We start from the raw sequence: 22,278 nt of genomic DNA on the forward strand, positions 1-22,278 counted from the left end.
TGAGCCACTCCAGTTCAGATAACTGGGGGTCAGGGCCGGTCACCTGGTTACGATGGGGCTGAGCCACTCCAGTTCAGACACGTGGGGGTCAGGGCCGGTCACCTGGTTACGATGGGGCTGAGCCACTCCAGTTCAGACACGTGGAGGTCAGGGCCGGTCACCTGGTTACGATGGGCTGAGCCACTCCAGTTCAGACACGTGGGGGTCAGGGCCGGTCACCTGGTTACGATGAGGCTGAGCCACTCCAGTTCAGATAACTGGGGGTCAGGGCCGGTCACCTGGTTACAATGGGGCTGAGCCCCTCCAGTTCAGACACGTGGGGGTCAGGGCCGGTCACCTGGTTACGATGGGGCTGAGCCACTCCAGTTCAGACACGTGGGGGTCAGGGCCGGTCACCTGGTTACGATGGGGCTGAGCCACTCCAGTTCAGATAACTGGGGGTCAGGGCCAGTCACCTGGTTACGATGGGGCTGAGCCACTCCAGTTCAGACACGTGGGGGTCAGGGCCAGTCACCTGGTTACGATGGGGCTGAGCCACTCCAGTTCAGACACGTGGGGGTCAGGGCCGGTCACCTGGTTACGATGGGGCTGAGCCACTCCAGTTCAGACACGTGGGGGTCAGGGCCGGTCACCTGGTTACGATGGGGCTGAGCCACTCCAGTTCAGATAACTGGGGGTCAGGGCCGGTCACCTGGTTACGATGGGGCTGAGCCACTCCAGTTCAGACACGTGGGGGTCAGGGCCGGTCACCTGGTTACGATGGGGCTGAGCCACTCCAGTTCAGACACGTGGAGGTCAGGGCCGGTCACCTGGTTACGATGGGCTGAGCCACTCCAGTTCAGACACGTGGGGGTCAGGGCCGGTCACCTGGTTACGATGGGGCTGAGCCACTCCAGTTCAGATAACTGGGGGTCAGGGCCGGTCACCTGGTTACAATGGGGCTGAGCCCCTCCAGTTCAGACACGTGGGGGTCAGGGCCGGTCACCTGGTTACGATGGGGCTGAGCCACTCCAGTTCAGACACGTGGAGGTCAGGGCCGGTCACCTGGTTACGATGGGCTGAGCCACTCCAGTTCAGACACGTGGGGGTCAGGGCCGGTCACCTGGTTATGATGGGGCTGAGCCACTCCAGTTCAGATAACTGGGGGTCAGGGCCGGTCACCTGGTTACAATGGGGCTGAGCCCCTCCAGTTCAGACACGTGGGGGTCAGGGCCGGTCACCTGGTTACGATGGGGCTGAGCCACTCCAGTTCAGACACGTGGGGGTCAGGGCCGGTCACCTGGTTACGATGGGGCTGAGCCACTCCAGTTCAGACACGTGGGGGTCAGGGCCGGTCACCTGGTTACGATGGGGCTGAGCCACTCCAGTTCAGATAACTGGGGGTCAGGGCCGGTCACCTGGTTACGATGGGGCTGAGCCACTCCAGTTCAGATAACTGGGGGTCAGGGCCGGTCACCTGGTTACGATGGGGCTGAGCCACTCCAGTTCTGACACGTGGGGGTCAGGGCCGGTCACCTGGTTACGATGGGGCTGAGCCACTCCAGTTCAGACACGTGGGGGTCAGGGCCAGTCACCTGGTTACGATGGGGCTGAGCCACTCCAGTTCAGACACGTGGGGGTCAGGGCCGGTCACCTGGTTACGATGGGGCTGAGCCACTCCAGTTCAGACACGTGGGGGTCAGGGCCGGTCACCTGGTTACGATGGGGCTGAGCCACTCCAGTTCAGACACGTGGGGGTCAGGGCCGGTCACCTGGTTACGATGGGGCTGAGCCACTCCAGTTCAGACACGTGGGGGTCAGGGCCGGTCACCTGGTTACGATGGGGCTGAGCCACTCCAGTTCAGACACGTGGGGGTCAGGGCCGGTCACCTGGTTACGATGGGGCTGAGCCACTCCAGTTCAGACACGTGGGGGTCAGGGCTGCCACACGAGTAGCGATGAGCAACAAATCACGCCAGCTCACCGCTGGCCTGTGCGCCCAGTGCCCGGGGCAGTCTGTGGCATAGGATATCTGGGGGAAGTGTCCACGCGATGTCATGGGAACGAGGAGTGGGTCGGTTCTGATAAGTGTGGCGATCTGGAGGCTGCTCCATGCATCGAGGGTTACACTGGCATAGCGGACAAGACTGTGATTGAATTGAAACTGCAGTTTGAGAGGGAGAAGCATTAGTATCATGTATCGCTATCGCAATGGAATAAAGAGAATTAGAGGCGTGAGAGAGGAGCTTGCCCAGGTGGATTGGAGGAGGATATTGCTGGGATGACGACAGAGCAGAGATGCATATGTCAGACTAGCCAATGATATAAAAGGGAGGTGAGAGTTGATATTGGACCTCTGGAAAATGATACTGGTGAGGTAGTAATGGGGGACAAAGAAATGGCAGATGAACTTAATGGGCACTTTGCATCAGTCTTCACTGTGGAAGACACTAACAGTGTGCCAGAGGCCCGTGAGTGTCAGGGAGCAGGAGTGAGAGCCATTGCTATTACAAAGGAAAAGTGCTCGGCAAACTCAAAGGTCTTAAGGTGGATAAGTCACCTGGACCAGATGGACGACATCCCAGAGTCCTGAGAGAGGTTGCTGAAGAGATAACGGATGCATTGGTCATGATCTTTCAAGAATCTCTTGACTCTGGCATGGTCCCAGAGGACTGGAAGATTGCAAATGTCACTCCACTCTTTCAGAAGGGAGGAAGGCAAAAGAAAGGAAATTATAGGCTAGTTAGTCTAACCTCAGTGGCTAAGGAAGTGTTGGAGACGATTATTAAAGGTGAGGTTTTGAGGTACTTGGAGACTAATGATAAAATAGTCAAAGTCAGCATGGTTTCAGTAAAGGGAAATCTTGCCTGTTAGGAGTTCTTCGAGTAAGTAACAAGCAGGGATGGACGAAGGAGAGGCAGTGGATGTCATTTACTTGATAGGGTGCCTCACATGTTCCTCAGGGGTCAGTATTGGGACCACTACTTTTCACATTGTTTGTCAATGATTTGGATAATGGAATTGATGGTTTTGTGGCAAAGTTTGCGGATGATATGAAGATAGGTGGAGGGTAGGTAGTGCTGAGGAAGCAGTGCAATTGAAGCAGAACTTAGACAAATTGGAAGAATGGGCAAAGAAAGTGGCCGATGGAATACAGAGTTGGGAAATGTATTTTATTAAAAGGAACAATAGTGCAGACTATTATCTAAATGGGGAGAAAATTCAAACACCAGAGGTGCAGAGGGACTTAGGAGTCCTCGTACAAGCCTCCCAGAGTCTTAATTTACAGGTTGCGTCTGTGGTAAAGAAGGCAAATGCAATGTTGGCATTTATTTCAAAGGGAATAGGATATAAAAGCAAGGAGATAATGCTGAGGCTTTGTAAGACACTAGTTAGGCCGCACTTGGAGTATTGGCAACAGTTTTGTGTCCCATATCTCAGAACGGATGTGTTGTCATTGGAGAGAGTCCAGAGGAGGTTCACGAGGATGATTCCGGGAGTTGAAGGGGTTAATGTATCAGGAGTGTTGGCAGCTTTGGGCCTGTACTCACTGGAATTTAGAAGGATGCGGGGGATCTCATTGAAACCTACCAGATGTTGAAAGGACTAGATAGGGTGGATGTGGAGAGGATGTGTCCTGTGATGGGGGTATCCAGAGCTAGAGGGCACAGCCTCAAAGTTTGGGGGGGGGGGGGCTTTACAACAGAGGTAAGGACGAATTTATTTAGCCAGAGAGTAGTGAATCTGTGGAATGCTCTGCCACAGACTGCGATGGAGGCCGAGTCCGTGGGTATATTTAAGGTGGAAGTTGATAGTTTCCTGATCAGTCAGGGCATCAGAGGATATGGCGGGAAGGCAGGTGTATGGGGTTGGGCGGGATCCGGGATCAGCCATGATGGAATGTTGGGGCAGACTCGATGGGGTGAATGGCCTCATTCTGCTATGTCTTCTGCCCACTGCAGTGTGTGCGGTCAGGGACCACTCCAGAAGACGCGACGCTGATTTGCTTTGATTAATTAATTTATTTAGAAATGCAATATGGAGCCGGCAACATGCAAACTCGTGCGGGGGGAGGCCGGAAGTGTACTCCGAACGTTGGGATTCCCGGAGACATGACAGCGTCACGACTGAAGCCACCCAAACATGCGCCCGAGTGACGAGCAGGTCACACCAGCTCAGCGCTGTCCTGTGCCCCCAGTGCCCGCTGCAGAGCCACAGTGCTGGCCACCAGCAGCAGGTTCTGCCCACAGGGGCTCCTGAGGACCAGCGGCCCGGCGGGAGGGAGCTCGCCCGCCAGCAGGCCGAGCAGACTGCCGGCGACCCCCCAGCCGTTGACGGTGAAGAGGCTGACGGTGAGGACGGAGAGCAGAGCGGCAGCCACGGCCGCTCGGACCGCCGGACACCACCCGCCTCCGGCCAGCGGGTCCGAACAGGCGGCGGCCAGGAGAGCACCGGTCAGCACCGAGTTGGCAGCCAGCCGGTCGCGGTTGGTCCAGTGGAAGGCGAAGGCGAATAGAGCTGGACCGAGGACAGTGCAGGCCCAGGCTGCCTCCCGCTGGCTCCGGTGCAGGAGGGGCGCCAGGTCCCCACTGCAGGAGCAGACCGCGCCCAGCGCCGCCGCACACGCCTGCAGGAGGAAAGACGCTGCTGAGCCCATGTTCACCTGCGGAGAAACAGGAGGAGTTAGAGAATGCAGGATATCGACCCCGTACACTCCCCCCACCCACAGGGACATCAGAGAGTGTGATATCAACCCCATACACTCCCCACCACCCACAGGGGTATCGGAGAGTGTGATATCGACCCCGTACACTCCCCACCCACCCACAGGGACATCAGAGAGTGAGGGAGTGTGTGATATCGACCCCGTACACTCCCCCGACCCACAGGGACATCGGAGAGTGAGGGAGTGTGTGGTATCGACCCCTTATACACTCACCCCCCACACACAGGGACATCAGAGAGTGAGGGAGTGTGTGGTATCGACCCCGTACACTCCCCCCCCACACACCCACAGGGACATTGGAGAGTGAGGGAGTGTGTGGTATCGACCCCGTACACTCCCAACCACCCACAGGGACATCAGAGAGTGAGGGAGTGTGTGGTATCGACCCCGTACACTCCCCCCCCACCCACACTGACACCCTGTCCCACTGGGACATCAGAGAGTGAGGGAGTGTGTGATATTGACCCCGTACACTCCCCCCCCTCCCACAGGGACATCGGAGAGTGAGGGAGTGTGTGGTATCGACCCCGTACACTCCACCCCCACCCACAGGGACATCGGAGAGTGAGGGAGTGTGTGGTATCGACCCCGTACACTCCCCCCACCCACAGGGACATCAGAGAGTGTGATATCGACCCCGTACACTCCCCACCCACCCACAGGGACATCAGAGAGTGAGGGAGTGTGTGGTATCGACCCCGTACATTCCCCACCCACCCACAGGAACATCAGAGAGTGAGGGAGTGTGTGGTATCGACCCCGTACACTCCCCACCCACCCACAGGGACATCAGAGAGTGAGGGAGTGTGTGGTATCGACCCCTTACACTCCCCCCCACCCACACTGACACCCTGTCCCACTGGGACATCAGAGAGTGAGGGAGTGTGTGGTATCGACCCCTTATACACTCACCCCCCACCCACAGGGACATCAGAGAGTGTGATATCGACCCCGTACACTCCCCACCCACCCACAGGGACATCAGAGAGTGAGGGAGTGTGTGGTATCGACCCCGTACACTCCCCACCCACCCACAGGGGCATCAGAGAGTGAGGGAGTGTGTGGTATCGACCCCTTACACTCCCCACCCACCCACAGGGACATCAGAGAGTGAGGGAGTGTGTGGTATCGACCCCGTACACTCCCCCCACCCACACTGACACCCTGTCCCACTGGGACATCAGAGAGTGAGGGAGTGTGTGGTATCGACCCCGTACACTCCCCACCCACCCACTGGGACATCGGAGAGTGAGGGAGTGTGTGGTATCGACCCCGTACACTCCCCACCACCCACCCACAGGGACATCAGAGAGTGAGGGAGTGTGTGGTATCGACCCCTTACACTCCCCCCACCCACAGGGACATCGGAGAGTGTGATATCGACCCCGTACACTCCCCCCCCACCCACAGGGACATCAGAGAGTGAGGGAGTGTGTGGTATCGACCCCGTACACTCCCCCCACCCACAGGGACATCAGAGAGTGAGGGAGTGTGTGATATCGACCCCGTACACTCCCTGCCCACCCACAGGGACATCAGAGAGTGAGGGAGTGTGTGGTATCGACCCCGTACACTCCCCACCCACCCACAGGGACATCAGAGAGTGAGGGAGTGTGTGGTATCGACCCCTTACACTCCCCCCACCCACAGGGACATCGGAGAGTGTGATATCGACCCCGTACACTCCCCACCCACCCACAGGGACATCAGAGAGTGAGGGAGTGTGTGGTATCGACCCCGTACACTCCCCACCCACCCACAGGGGCATCAGAGAGTGAGGGAGTGTGTGGTATCGACCCCTTACACTCCCCACCCACCCACAGGGACATCAGAGAGTGAGGGAGTGTGTGGTATCGACCCCGTACACTCCCCCCACCCACACTGACACCCTGTCCCACTGGGACATCAGAGAGTGAGGGAGTGTGTGGTATCGACCCCGTACACTCCCCACCCACCCACTGGGACATCGGAGAGTGAGGGAGTGTGTGGTATCGACCCCGTACACTCCCCACCACCCACCCACAGGGACATCAGAGAGTGAGGGAGTGTGTGGTATCGACCCCTTACACTCCCCCCACCCACAGGGACATCGGAGAGTGTGATATCGACCCCGTACACTCCCCCCCCACCCACAGGGACATCAGAGAGTGAGGGAGTGTGTGGTATCGACCCCTTACACTCCCCCCACCCACAGGGACATCGGAGAGTGTGATATCGACCCCGTACACTCCCCCCCCACCCACAGGGACATCAGAGAGTGAGGGAGTGTGTGGTATCGACCCCGTACACTCCCCCCACCCACAGGGACATCAGAGAGTGAGGGAGTGTGTGATATCAACCCCGTACATTCCCCACCCACCCACAGGGACATCAGAGAGTGAGGGAGTGTGTGGTATCGACCCCTTACACTCCCCACCCACCCACAGGGACATCGGAGAGTGAGGGAGTGTGTGGTATCGACCCCTTATACACTCACCCCCCACCCACCCACTGGGACATCAGAGAGTGAGGGAGTGTGTGGTATCGACCCCGTACACCCCCCACCCACCCACAGGGGCATCAGAGAGTGAGGGAGTGTGTGATATCGACCCCGTACACTCCCCCCACCCACAGGGACATCAGAGAGTGAGGGAGTGTGTGGTATCGACCCCGTACACTCCCCACCCACCCACAGGGGCATCAGAGAGTGTGGTATCGACCCCGTACACTCCCCCCACCCACAGGGACATCAGAGAGTGAGGGAGTGTGTGATATCGACCCCTTATACACTCACCCCCCACCCACAGGGACATCGGAGAGTGAGGGAGTGTGTGGTATCGACCCCGTACACTCCCCACCCACCCACAGGGACATCGGAGAGTGAGGGAGTGTGTGGTATCGACCCCGTACACTCCCCCCACCCACAGGGACATCAGAGAGTGAGGGAGTGTGTGATATCGACCCCGTACACTCCCTGCCCACCCACAGGGACATCAGAGAGTGAGGGAGTGTGTGGTATCGACCCCGTACACTCCCCACCCACCCACAGGGACATCAGAGAGTGAGGGAGTGTGTGATATCGACCCCGTACACTCCCCACCCACCCACAGGGACATCAGAGAGTGAGGGAGTGTGTGGTATCGACCCCGTACACTCCCCACCCACCCACAGGGGCATCAGAGAGTGTGGTATCGACCCCGTACACTCCCCCCCACCCACAGGGACATCAGAGAGTGAGGGAGTGTGTGATATCGACCCCGTACACTCCCAACCACCCACAGGGACATCAGAGAGTGAGGGAGTGTGTGGTATCGACCCCGTACACTCCCCACCCACCCACACTGACACCCTGTCCCACTGGGACATCAGAGAGTGTGGTATCGACCCCGTACACTCCCCCCCACCCACAGGGACATCGGAGAGTGAGGGAGTGTGTGGTATCGACCCCGTACACTCCCCACCCACAGGGACATCGGAGAGTGAGGGAGTGTGTGGTATCGACCCCGTACACTCCCCACCCACCCACACTGACACCCTGTCCCACTGGGACATCAGAGTGAGGGAGTGTGTGATATCGACCCCGTACACTCCCCACCCACCCACAGGGACATCAGAGAGTGAGGGAGTGTGTGGTATCGACCCCTTATACACTCACCCCCCCACCCACAGGGACATCGGAGAGTGAGGGAGTGTGTGGTATCGACCCCGTACACTCCCCACCCACCCACACTGACACCCTGTCCCACTGGGACATCAGAGTGAGGGAGTGTGTGGTATCGACCCCGTACACTCCCCCCACCCACAGGGACATCAGAGAGTGAGGGAGTGTGTGATATCGAACCCGTACACTCCCCCCCCACCCACTGGGACATCAGAGAGTGAGGGAGTGTGTGATATCGACCCCGTACACTCCCCACCCACCCACAGGGACATCAGAGAGTGAGGGAGTGTGTGATATCGACCCCTTACACTCCCCCCACCCACAGGGACATCAGAGAGTGAGGGAGTGTGTGGTATCGACCCCTTACACTCCCCACCCACCCACAGGGACATCAGAGAGTGAGGGAGAGTGTGATATCGACCCCGTACACTCCCCACCCACCCACAGGGACATCGGAGAGTGAGGGAGTGTGTGGTATCGACCCCTTATACACTCACCCCCCACCCACCCACAGGGACATCAGAGAATGAGGGAGTGTGTGGTATCGACCCCTTACACTCCCCACCCACAGGGACATCAGAGAGTGAGGGAGTGTGTGGTATCGACCCCGTACACTCCCCCCACCCACAGGGACATCAGAGAGTGAGGGAGTGTGTGGTATCGACCCCGTACACTCCCCACCCACCCACAGGGACATCAGAGAGTGAGGGAGTGTGTGGTATCGACCCCGTACACTCCCCACCCACCCACAGGGACATCGGAGAGTGTGATATCGACCCCGTACACTCCCCCCCCACCCACAGGGACATCAGAGAGTGAGGGAGTGTGTGATATCGACCCCGTACACTCCCCACCCACCCACAGGGACATCGGAGAGTGTGATATCGACCCCGTACACTCCCCCCCCACCCACAGGGACATCAGAGAGTGAGGGAGTGTGTGATATCGACCCCTTACACTCCCCCCACCCACAGGGACATCAGAGAGTGAGGGAGTGTGTGGTATCGACCCCGTACACTCCCCACCCACCCACCCACAGGGACATCAGAGAGTGAGGGAGTGTGTGGTATCGACCCCTTACACTCCCCCCCACCCACCCACAGGGACATCGGAGAGTGAGGGAGTGTGTGGTATCGACCCCTTACACTCCCCCCCCCACCCACACTGACACCCTGTCCCACTGGGACATCAGAGAGTGAGGGAGTGTGTGGTATCGACCCCTTACACTCCCCCCCCACCCACACTGACACCCTGTCCCACTGGGACATCAGAGAGTGAGGGAGTGTGTGATATTGACCCCGTACACTCCCCCCCCTCCCACAGGGACATCGGAGAGTGAGGGAGTGTGTGATATCGACCCCTTATTCACTCACCCCCCACCCACAGGGACATCAGAGAGTGAGGGAGTGTGTGATATCGACCCCGTACACTCCCCACCCACCCACAGGGACATCGGAGAGTGAGGGAGTGTGTGATATCGACCCCTTATACACTCACCCCCCACCCACAGGGACATCAGAGAGTGAGGGAGTGTGTGGTATCGACCGCTTACACTCCCCCCACCCACAGGGACATCGGAGAGTGTGATATCGACCCCGTACACTCCCCCCCCACCCACAGGGACATCAGAGAGTGAGGGAGTGTGTGGTATCGACCCCGTACACTCCCCCCACCCACAGGGACATCAGAGAGTGAGGGATTGTGTGATATCGACCCCGTACACTCCCCACCCACCCACACTGACACCCTGTCCCACTGGGACATCGGAGAGTGAGGGAGTGTGTGGTATCGACCCCGTACACTCCCCCCCACCCACAGGGACATCAGAGAGTGAGGGAGTGTGTGATATCGACCCCGTACACTCCCCCCACCCACAGGGACATCAGAGAGTGAGGGAGTGTGTGGTATCGACCCCTTACACTCCCCCCACCCACAGGGACATCGGAGAGTGTGATATCGACCCCGTACACTCCCCCCCCACCCACAGGGACATCAGAGAGTGAGGGAGTGTGTGGTATCGACCCCGTACACTCCCCCCACCCACAGGGACATCAGAGAGTGAGGGATTGTGTGATATCGACCCCGTACACTCCCCACCCACCCACACTGACACCCTGTCCCACTGGGACATCAGAGAGTGAGGGAGTGTGTGGTATCGACCCCGTACACTCCCCACCCACCCACACTGACACCCTGTCCCACTGGGACATCAGAGAGTGTGGTATCGACCCCGTACACTCCCCCCCACCCACAGGGACATCAGAGAGTGAGGGAGTGTGTGATATCAACCCCGTACATTCCCCACCCACCCACAGGGACATCAGAGAGTGAGGGAGTGTGTGGTATCGACCCCGTACACTCCCCACCACCCACAGGGACATCGGAGAGTGAGGGAGTGTGTGGTATCGACCCCGTACACTCCCCACCACCCACAGGGACATCAGAGAGTGAGGGAGTGTGTGGTATCGACCCCTTATACACTCACCCCCCACCCACCCACTGGGACATCAGAGAGTGAGGGAGTGTGTGGTATCGACCCCATACACCCCCCACCCACCCACAGGGGCATCAGAGAGTGAGGGAGTGTGTGATATCGACCCCGTACACTCCCCCCACCCACAGGGACATCAGAGAGTGAGGGAGTGTGTGGTATCGACCCCGTACACTCCCCACCCACCTACAGGGGCATCAGAGAGTGTGGTATCGACCCCGTACACTCCCCCCACCCACAGGGACATCAGAGAGTGAGGGAGTGTGTGATATCGACCCCTTATACACTCACCCCCCACCCACAGGGACATCGGAGAGTGAGGGAGTGTGTGGTATCGACCCCGTACACTCCCCACCCACCCACAGGGACATCAGAGAGTGAGGGAGTGTGTGATATCGACCCCGTACACTCCCCCCACCCACAGGGACATCAGAGAGTGAGGGAGTGTGTGATATCGACCCCGTACACTCCCCACCCACCCACAGGGACATCAGAGAGTGAGGGAGTGTGTGATATCGACCCCTTATACACTCACCCCCCACCCACCCACAGGGACATCAGAGAGTGAGGGAGTGTGTGATATCGACCCCGTACACTCCCCCCACCCACAGGGACATCAGAGAATGAGGGAGTGTGTGATATCGACCCCTTATACACTCACCCCCCACCCACCCACAGGGACATCAGAGAGTGAGGGAGAGTGTGGTATCGACCCCGTACACTCCCCACCCACCCACAGGGACATCGGAGAGTGAGGGAGTGTGTGGTATCGACCCCTTACACTCCCCCCCCACCCACAGGGGCATCAGAGAGTGAGGGAGTGTGTGATATCGACCCCGTACACTCCCCCCACCCACAGGGACATCAGAGAGTGAGGGAGTGTGTGGTATCGACCCCGTACACTCCCCACCCACCCACAGGGACATCAGAGAGTGAGGGAGTGTGTGGTATCGACCCCGTACACTCCCCCCACCCACAGGGACATCAGAGAGTGAGGGAGTGTGTGATATCGACCCCGTACACTCCCTGCCCACCCACAGGGACATCAGAGAGTGAGGGAGTGTGTGGTATCGACCCCGTACACTCCCCACCCACCCACAGGGACATCAGAGAGTGAGGGAGTGTGTGATATCGACCCCGTACACTCCCCACCCACCCACAGGGACATCAGAGAGTGAGGGAGTGTGTGGTATCGACCCCGTACACTCCCCACCCACCCACAGGGGCATCAGAGAGTGTGGTATCGACCCCGTACACTCCCCCCCACCCACAGGGACATCAGAGAGTGAGGGAGTGTGTGATATCGACCCCGTACACTCCCAACCACCCACAGGGACATCAGAGAGTGAGGGAGTGTGTGGTATCGTCCCCGTACACTCTCCACCCACCCACACTGACACCCTGTCCCACTGGGACATCAGAGAGTGTGGTATCGACCCCGTACACTCCCCCCCCACCCACAGGGACATCGGAGAGTGAGGGAGTGTGTGGTATCAACCCCGTACACTCCCCACCCACAGGGACATTGGAGAGTGAGGGAGTGTGTGGTATCGACCCCGTACACTCCCCACCCACCCACACTGACACCCTGTCCCACTGGGACATCGGAGAGTGAGGGAGTGTGTGGTATCGACCCCGTACACTCCCCACCCACCCACACTGACACCCTGTCCCACTAGGACATCAGAGAGTGAGGGAGTGTGTGATATCGACCCTGTACACTCCCCCCCCTCCCACAGGGACATCGGAGAGTGAGGGAGTGTGTGATATCGACCCCGTACACTCCCCACCCACCCACAGGGACATCAGAGAGTGAGGGAGTGTGTGGTATCGACCCCGTACACTCCCCACCCACAGGGACATCGGAGAGTGAGGGAGTGTGTGGTATCGACCCCCGTACACTCCCCACCCACCCACAGGGACATCAGAGAGTGAGGGAGTGTGTGGTATCGACCCCGTACACTCCCCACCCACACACAGGGACATCAGAGAGTGAGGGAGTGTGTGGTATCGACCCCGTACACTCCCCACCCACCCACAGGGACATCAGAGAGTGAGGGAGTGTGTGGTATCGACCCCGTACACTCCCCACCCACCCACAGGGACATCAGAGAGTGAGGGAGTGTGTGGTATCGACCCCGTACACTCCCCCCACCCACAGGGACATCAGAGAGTGAGGGAGTGTGTGATATCGAACCCGTACACTCCCCCCCCCACCCACTGGGACATCAGAGAGTGAGGGAGTGTGTGGTATCGACCCCTTACACTCCCCACCCACCCACAGGGACATCAGAGAGTGAGGGAGTGTGTGATATCGACCCCGTACACTCCCCACCCACCCACAGGGACATCGGAGAGTGAGGGAGTGTGTGGTATCGACCCCGTACACTCCCCACCCACCCACAGGGACATCGGAGAGTGAGGGAGTGTGTGGTATCGACCCCGTACACTCCCCACCCACCCACAGGGACATCAGAGAGTGAGGGAGTGTGTGGTATCGACCCCGTACACTCCCCCCACCCACAGGGACATCAGAGAGTGAGGGAGTGTGTGATATCGAACCCGTACACTCCCCCCCCCACCCACTGGGACATCAGAGAGTGAGGGAGTGTGTGATATCGACCCCGTACACTCCCCACCCACCCACAGGGACATCAGAGAGTGAGGGAGTGTGTGATATCGACCCCTTACACTCCCCCCACCCACAGGGACATCAGAGAGTGAGGGAGTGTGTGGTATCGACCCCTTACACTCCCCACCCACCCACAGGGACATCAGAGAGTGAGGGAGTGTGTGATATCGACCCCGTACACTCCCCCCACCCACAGGGACATCAGAGAGTGAGGGAGTGTGTGGTATCGACCCCGTACACTCCCCACCCACCCACAGGGACATCGGAGAGTGAGGGAGTGTGTGATATCGACCCCGTACACTCCCCACCCACAGGGGCATCAGAGAGTGAGGGAGTGTGTGGTATCGACCCCGTACACTCCCCACCCACCCACAGGGACATCAGAGAGTGAGGGAGTGTGTGATATCGACCCCGTACACTCCCCCCACCCACAGGGACATCAGAGAGTGAGGGAGTGTGTGGTATCGACCCCGTACACTCCCCACCCACCCACAGGGACATCAGAGAGTGAGGGAGTGTGTGGTATCGACCCCTTATACACTCACCCCCCACCCACCCACAGGGACATCAGAGAGTGAGGGAGTGTGTGGTATCGACCCCTTATACACTCACCCCCCACCCACCCACAGGGACATCAGAGAGTGAGGGAGTGTGTGGTATCGACCCCTTATACACTCACCCCCCACCCACCCACAAGGACATCAGAGAGTGAGGGAGTGTGTGATATCGACCCCGTACACTCCCCCCACCCACAGGGACATCAGAGAGTGAGGGAGTGTGTGGTATCGACCCCGTACACTCCCCCCCACCCACCCACAGGGACATCAGAGAGTGAGGGAGTGTGTGGTATCGACCCCTTACACTCCCCCCCCACCCACACTGACACCCTGTCCCACTGGGACATCAGAGAGTGAGGGAGTGTGTGATATCGACCCCGTACACTCCCCCCACCCACAGGGACATCGGAGAGTGAGGGAGTGTGTGGTATCGACCCCGTACACTCCCCCCCCTCCCACAGGGACATCGGAGAGTGAGGGAGTGTGTGGTATCGACCCCGTACATTCCCCACCCACCCACAGGGACATCAGAGAGTGAGGGAGTGTGTGATATCGACCCCTTATACACTCACCCCCCACCCACAGGGACATCAGAGAGTGAGGGAGTGTGTGATATCGACCCCTTACACTCCCCCCCCACCCACAGGGACATCAGAGAGTGAGGGAGTGTGTGATATCGACCCCTTATACACTCACCCCCCACCCACAGGGACATCAGAGAGTGAGGGAGTGTGTGATATCGACCCCTTACACTCCCCCCACACACAGGGACATCGGAGAGTGTGGTATCGACCCCGTACACTCCCCACCCACCCACAGGGACATCGGAGAGTGTGGTATCAACCCCGTACACTCCCACCACCCACAGGGACATCAGAGAGTGAGGGAGTGTGTGATATCGACCCCGTACACTCCCCCCCACCCACAGGGACATCGGAGAGTGAGGGAGTGTGTGGTATCGACCCCGTACACTCCCCACCCACCCACAGGGACATCAGAGAGTGAGGGAGTGTGTGGTATCGACCCTTTACACTCCCCACCCACCCACAGGGACATCAGAGAGTGAGGGAGTGTGTGGTATCGACCCCTTACACTCCCCACCCACCCACAGGGACATCAGAGAGTGAGGGAGTGTGTGGTATCGACCCCTTATACACTCACCCCCCACCCACCCACAGGGACATCGGAGAGTGAGGGAGTGTGTGATATCGACCCCGTACACTCCCCACCCACCCACAGGGACATCAGAGAGTGAGGGAGTGTGTGGTATCAACCCCGTACACTCCCCCCACCCACAGGGACATCAGAGAGTGAGGGAGTGTGTGGTATCGACCCCGTACACTCCCCACCCACCCACAGGGACATCAGAGAGTGAGGGAGTGTGTGGTATCGTCCCCTTACACTCCCCACCCACCCACAGGGACATCAGAGAGTGAGGGAGTGTGTGATATCGACCCCGTACACTCCCCACCCACCCACAGGGACATCAGAGAGTGAGGGAGTGTGTGGTATCAACCCCGTACACTCCCCCCACCCACAGGGACATCAGAGAGTGAGGGAGTGTGTGGTATCGACCCCGTACACTCCCCACCCACCCACAGGGACATCAGAGAGTGAGGGAGTGTGTGGTATTGACCCCGTACACTCCCCCCCACCCACACTGACACCCTGTCCCACTGGGACATCAGAGAGTGAGGGAGTGTGTGGTATCAACCCCGTACACTCCCCCCACCCACAGGGACATCAGAGAGTGAGGGAGTGTGTGATATCGACCCCGTACACTCCCCACCCACCCACAGGGACATCGGAGAGTGTGGTATCAACCCCGTACACTCCCCCCACCCACAGTGACATCGGAGAGTGAGGGAGTGTGTGGTATCGACCTCTTACACTCCCCACCCACCCACAGGGACATCAGAGAGTGAGGGAGTGTGTGGTATCGACCCCTTATACACTCACCCCCCACCCACCCACAGGGACATCAGAGAGTGAGGGAGTGTGTGGTATCGACCCCGTACACTCCCCCCCCCACCCACACTGACACCCTGTCCCACAGGGACATCAGAGAGTGTGATATCGACCCCGTACACTCCCCACCCACCCACAGGGACATCAGAGAGTGAGGGAGTGTGTGGTATCGACCCTGTACACTCCCCACCCACCCACAGGGACATCAGAGAGTGAGGGAGAGTGTGGTATCGACCCCGTACACTCCCCACCCACCCACAGGGACATCAGAGAGTGAGGGAGTGTGTGGTATCGACCCCTTACACTCCCCTCCACCCACACTGACACCCTGTCCCACTGGGACATCAGAGAGTGAGGGAGTGTGTGGTATCGACCCCGTACACTCCCCACCCACCCACAGGGACATCAGAGAGTGAGGGAGTGTGTGGTATCGACCCCTTACACTCCCCTCCACCCACACTGACACCCTGTCCCACTGGGACATCAGAGAGTGAGGGAGTGTGTGATATCGACCCCGTACACTCCCCACCCACCCACAGGGACATCAGAGAGTGAGGGAGTGTGTGGTATCGACCCCGTACACTCCCCACCCACCCACAGGGACATCAGAGAGTGAGGGAGTGTGTGGTATCGACCCCGTACACTCCCCACCCACCCACTGGGACATCAGAGAGTGAGGGAGTGTGTGGTATCGACCCCGTACACTCCCCACCCACCCACAGGGACATCAGAGAGTGAGGGAGTGTGTGGTATCGACTCCTTATACTCCCCACCCACCCACACTGACACCCTGTCCCACTGGGACATCAGAGAGTGTGGTATCGACCCCGTACACTCCCCCCACCCACAGGGACATCAGAGAGTGAGGGAGTGTGTGGTATCGACCCCGTACATTCCCCCCCACCCACACACAGGGACATCAGAGAGTGAGGGAGTGTGTGGTATCGACCCCTTACACTCCCCACCCACCCACAGGGACATCAGAGAGTGAGGGAGTGTGTGGTATCGACCCCTTACACTCCCCACCCACCCACAGGGACATCAGAGAGTGAGGGGGTGTGTGATATCGACCCCTTACACTCCCCCCCACCCACCCACAGGGACATCAGAGAGTGAGGGAGTGTGTGGTATCGACCCCTTACACTCCCCACCCACCCACAGGGACATCAGAGAGTGAGGGAGTGTGTGATATCGACCCCGTACACTCCCCACCCACCCACAGGGACATCGGAGAATGAGGGAGTGTGTGATATCGACCCCTTATACACTCACCCCCCACCCACCCACAGGGACATCAGAGAGTGAGGGAGTGTGTGATATCGACCCCGTACACTCCCCACCCACCCACAGGGACATCAGAGAATGAGGGAGTGTGTGATATCGACCCCTTATACACTCACCCCCCACCCACCCACAGGGACATCAGAGAGTGAGGGAGAGTGTGGTATCGACCCCGTACACTCCCCACCCACCCACAGGGACATCGGAGAGTGAGGGAGTGTGTGGTATCGACCCCTTACACTCCCCCCCCACCCACAGGGGCATCAGAGAGTGAGGGAGTGTGTGGTATCGACCCCTTATACACTCACCCCCCCACCCACCCACAGGGACATCAGAGAGTGAGGGAGTGTGTGGTATCGACCCCTTATACACTCACCCCCCCACCCACCCACAGGGACATCAGAGAATGAGGGAGTGTGTGATATCGACCCCTTATACACTCACCCCCCACCCACCCACAGGGACATCAGAGAGTGAGGGAGAGTGTGGTATCGACCCCGTACACTCCCCACCCACCCACAGGGACATCGGAGAGTGAGGGAGTGTGTGGTATCGACCCCTTACACTCCCCACCCACCCACAGGGGCATCAGAGAGTGAGGGAGTGTGTGATATCGACCCCTTATACACTCACCCCCCACCCACAGGGACATCGGAGAGTGAGGGAGTGTGTGGTATCGACCCCGTACACTCCCCACCCACCCACAGGGACATCAGAGAGTGAGGGAGTGTGTGGTATCGACCCCTTACACTCCCCACCCACCCACAGGGACATCAGAGAGTGAGGGAGTGTGTGGTATCGACCCCTTATACACTCACCCCCCACCCACCCACAGGGACATCAGAGAGTGAGGGAGTGTGTGATATCGACCCCTTATACACTCACCCCCCCACCCACCCACACTGACACCGTCTCACAGGGACATCAGTGGACTTAATTTCAAGGATTGTACAGTATTCTGCAAAGTCGTAAGCACATATACACACAGTGCCTATGCAAAGTATTCACCTCCCTTAAAGTCTTCAGCTCCCAGTGTTTTACAACATTGAATCACAGGGGATTTAATTTGGCTTTCTTTGACACTGATCAACAGAAAGACTCTTTCACGTTAAAGTGAAAACAGATCTCTACAAAGTGATCTAAATTAATTACAAATATAAAACACAAGGTAATTGATTGCACAAATGTCCTACAGCAGACTGAAAAGCTTGAGCATGCAGATATTAAGAAAGAGGATGTGCTGGAGCTTTTGGAAAGCATCAAGTTGGGCAAATCGCTGGGACTGGATGAGATGTATCCCAGGCTACTGTGGGAGGTGAGGGAGGAGATTGCTGAGCCTCTGGCAATGATCTTTGCATCATCAATGGGGACGGGAGAGATTCCAGAGGATTGGAGGGTTGCGGATGTTGTTCCTTTATTCAAGAAAGGGAGTAGAGATAGCCCAGGAAATTATAGACCAGTGAGTCTTACTTCAGTGGTTGGTAAGTTGATGGAGAAGATCCTGAGAGGTAGGATTTATGAACATTTGGAGAGGTATAGTACGATTAGGAATAGTCAGCATGGCTTTGTCAAAGGCAGGTCGTGCCTTATGAGCCTGATTGAATTTTTTGAGGATGTGACTATACACATTGATGAAGGAAGAGCAGTAGATGTAGTGTATATGGATTTCAGCAAGGCATTTGATAAGGTACTCCATGCAAGGCTTATTGAGAAAGTAAGGAGGCATGGGATCCAAGGGGCCATTGCTTTGTGGATCCAGAACTGGCTTGCCACAGAAGGCAAAGAGTGGTTGTAGACAGGTCATATTCTGCATGGAGGTCTGTCACCAGTAGTGTGCCTCAGGATCTGTTCTGGAACCCCTACTCTTCGTGATTTTTATAAATGACCTGGATGAGGAAGTGGAGGGATGGGTTAGTAAGTTTGCTGATGACACAAAGGTTGGAGGTGTTGTGGATAGTGTGGAGGACTGTCAGAGGTTACAGAGGGACATTGATAGGATGCAAAACTGGGCTGAGAAATGGCAGATGGAGTTCAACCCAGATAAGTGTGAGGTGGTTCATTTTGGTAGGTCAAATATGATGACAGAATATAGTGTTAATGATAAGACTCTTGGCAGTGTGGAGGATCGGAGGGATCTTGGGGTCCAAGTCCATAGGATGCTCAAAGCAGCTGCGCAGGTTGACTCCGTGGTTAAGAAGGCGTATGGTGTATTAGCCTTCATCAATCGTGGGATTGAATTTAGGAGCCGAGAGGTAATGTTGGAGCTATATAAGACCCTGGTCAGACCCCAATAGAGAACTGTGTTCAGTTCTGTTTGGCTCACTACAGGAAGGATGTGGAAACCATAGAAAGGGTGCAGAGGAGATTTACAAGAATGTTGCTTGGACTGGGGAGTATGCCTTATGAGAAAGGGTTGAGTGAACTCGGCCTTTTGTCCTTGGAATGACGGAGGATGAGAGGTGACCTGATAGAGGTGTAGAAGATGATGAGAGACATTGAACGTGTGGATAGTCAGAGGCTTTTTCCCAGGGCTGAAATGGCTGCCACAAGAGGACACAGGTTTAAGGTGCTGGGGAGTAGGTACAGAGGAGATGTCAGGGGTAGGTGTTTTTACTCAGAGAGTGGTGAGTGTGTGGAATGGGCTGCCGGCAACGGTGGTGGAGGCGGATAAGATAGGGTCTTTTAAGAGACTTTTAGATAGTTACATGGAGCTTAGTAAAATAGCGGGCTATGGGTAACCCTAGTAATTTCTAACGTAGGGACATGTCAGGCACAACTTTGTGGGACGAAGGGCCTGTATTGTGCTGTAGGTTTTCTATCTTTCTAAGTATTCACTCCCTTTAAGTCAGTATTTAGTAGATGTACCTTTGGCAGCAATTACAGCCTTGAGTCTGTGTGGATAGGTCTCTATCAGCTTTGCACATCTGGACACTGCAAGTTTTCCTCATTCTTCTTTACAAAACTGCTCAAGCTCTGTCAGACTGCATGGGGATCGTGAGTGAACAGCCCTTTTCAAACCCAGCCACAAATTCTCAATTGGATTGAGGTTTGGACTCTAACTTGGCCATTCCAGGACATTAACATAGAAACATAGAAAACCTACAGCACAATACAGGCCTCCACCACCGTTGCTGGCAGCCCATTCCACACACTCATCACTCTCTGCGTAAAAAACTTACCCCTCACATCTCCCCTGTACCTACTCCCCAGTTTTTTTCAACAGTGCCCTTCTCTTTGCCACTGTCCCATAAAACTGTGACTGGTGAAGCACCCGGACAACAGTTGTTGTATGCACAGACTCTCCCATCTCAGTCACTGAAGCTTTTAACTCCTCCAGAGTTGTCACAGGTCTCTTGGTGTCTCCCTCACTAGTCCCCTTCTTGCATGCTCACTCAGTTTTTGAGGATGGCCTGCTCGAGGCAGATTTACAGCTGTGCCATATTCTTTCCATTTCTTGATGATTGACTTAACTGTACTCTAAGGGATATTCAGTGACTTGGAAATTTTCTTGTATCCATCTCCTGACTTGTGCTTTTCAATAACCTTTTCGTGGAGTTGCTTGGAGAGTCCTTTTGTCTTCATGGTGTAGTTTTTGCCAGGATACTGACTCACCAGCAGCTGGACTTTCCAGATACAGGAGTATTTTTCCTACAATCAATTGAAACACCTTGACTGCACACAGTGATCTCTATTTAACTAATTATGAGACTTCTAAAGCCAATTGGCTGCTCCAGTGATGATTTGGTGTGTTATATTAAAGAGGGTGAATACTTATGCAATCAATTATCTTGTGTTTTTATATTTGTAATTAATTTAGATCACTTTGTAGAAATCTGTTTTCACTTTGACATGAAAGATTTTTTTTCTGTTGATCAGTGTCAAAAAAACCAGTGATTCAATGTTGTAAAACAATAAAACATGAAACCTTCCGTGGGGGTGTGGTGAATACGTTTTATAGGCATTGTAACTGGTGTGCCTAAGACTTTTGCACAACACTATAACTTTACGTATTGCCGTGTACTGTTGCCACAAAAAAGCAAATTTCATGACATGTGAGTGATGATAAACCTGATTCTGATATGGGTCTCTATTGTGGACTGAGAGTGGGAAGGGGGCAGGGAGAGGGGAATCATGGTTGGGAAATGGGAAGGGAGAGGGGAGGGAGCAGGAAACGGCACGGAGACATTCTGTAATGATCAATAAACCAATTGTTTGGAATCAAATTGCCTGGTGTTTCAGGCTGGTGCTACCCAACCCCCCTCCTCTGTCCCTGTCCTCTCCTGTGGTGTTCCATTCTCGCCATTCCCAACATCCTTTGTTCCCGCCAGATTGACAAACTCGCTCTCCGCTCCACGTTGACAAATACAGTACTGTGAAAAAGGCTGAGGCACCCTCGCTATGTATGTGTGCCTGAGACTCTCTGCAACTTAGAATTAATTTAAATCATACATCCACCTCACAACATGATGGAGTAAAAATCTTTCTGTTATGACTCCGTCACAATGCACAGACGTGTGAATTTGGAAGTCTAATGGCTTGTAGAGAGAAGCTGTCCCGTAGCCTGTTGGTCCTGGTTTTAATGCTGAAATACCATCTGCCAGACGGAAGCAGCTGAAATAGTTTATGGTTGGGGTGACTGGTGTCTCTGACGATCTTCCACCCCTTCTTTCTGTATTTGCTGCTGTAAATGTCCTCAATAGAGGGAAGTTCACAGCCACAGATGTTCTGGGCTGTCCGTACCACTCTCTGCAGTGCCCAACGATCAAGGATGGTGCAGTTCCCGTACCAGGTGGTGATACAGCCAGTCAGGATGCTCTCAATGGTGCCCCTGTAGAAGATCTTGAGGATTTGGGGGCCCATGCCAAACTTCTTCAGTCACCTGAGGTGGAAGAGACTCTGTTGTGCTTTTTCCCCCCACACAGCCGGTGTGTACAGTCCAGATGAAATCTTCAGTGACATGTATACCCAGGAACTTGAAACTGCTCACCCTCTCAACTGCAGACC

At 56.4% G+C, this 22,278-nt stretch overlaps 1 protein-coding gene across 1 annotated transcript in view; it reads right to left on the minus strand.

The window, feature by feature from the left end:
- Positions 1–3,981: 3,981 nt before the first annotated feature.
- The window catches only part of LOC140732466 (transmembrane protein 276-like), a 38,274-nt gene continuing 19,977 nt past the window's right edge, over positions 3,982–22,278 (minus strand). The window contains exon 3 of the mRNA XM_073055165.1: positions 3,982–4,642. Coding sequence (XP_072911266.1) covers positions 4,145–4,642 — 498 coding nt within the window. The 3' untranslated portion in view covers positions 3,982–4,144. The remainder of the gene's footprint in view (positions 4,643–22,278) is intronic.

The sequence above is a fragment of the Hemitrygon akajei genome, chromosome 8 (genome assembly GCF_048418815.1).
Source record: "Hemitrygon akajei chromosome 8, sHemAka1.3, whole genome shotgun sequence".
In the NCBI taxonomy this organism is placed as follows: domain Eukaryota; kingdom Metazoa; phylum Chordata; class Chondrichthyes; order Myliobatiformes; family Dasyatidae; genus Hemitrygon; species Hemitrygon akajei.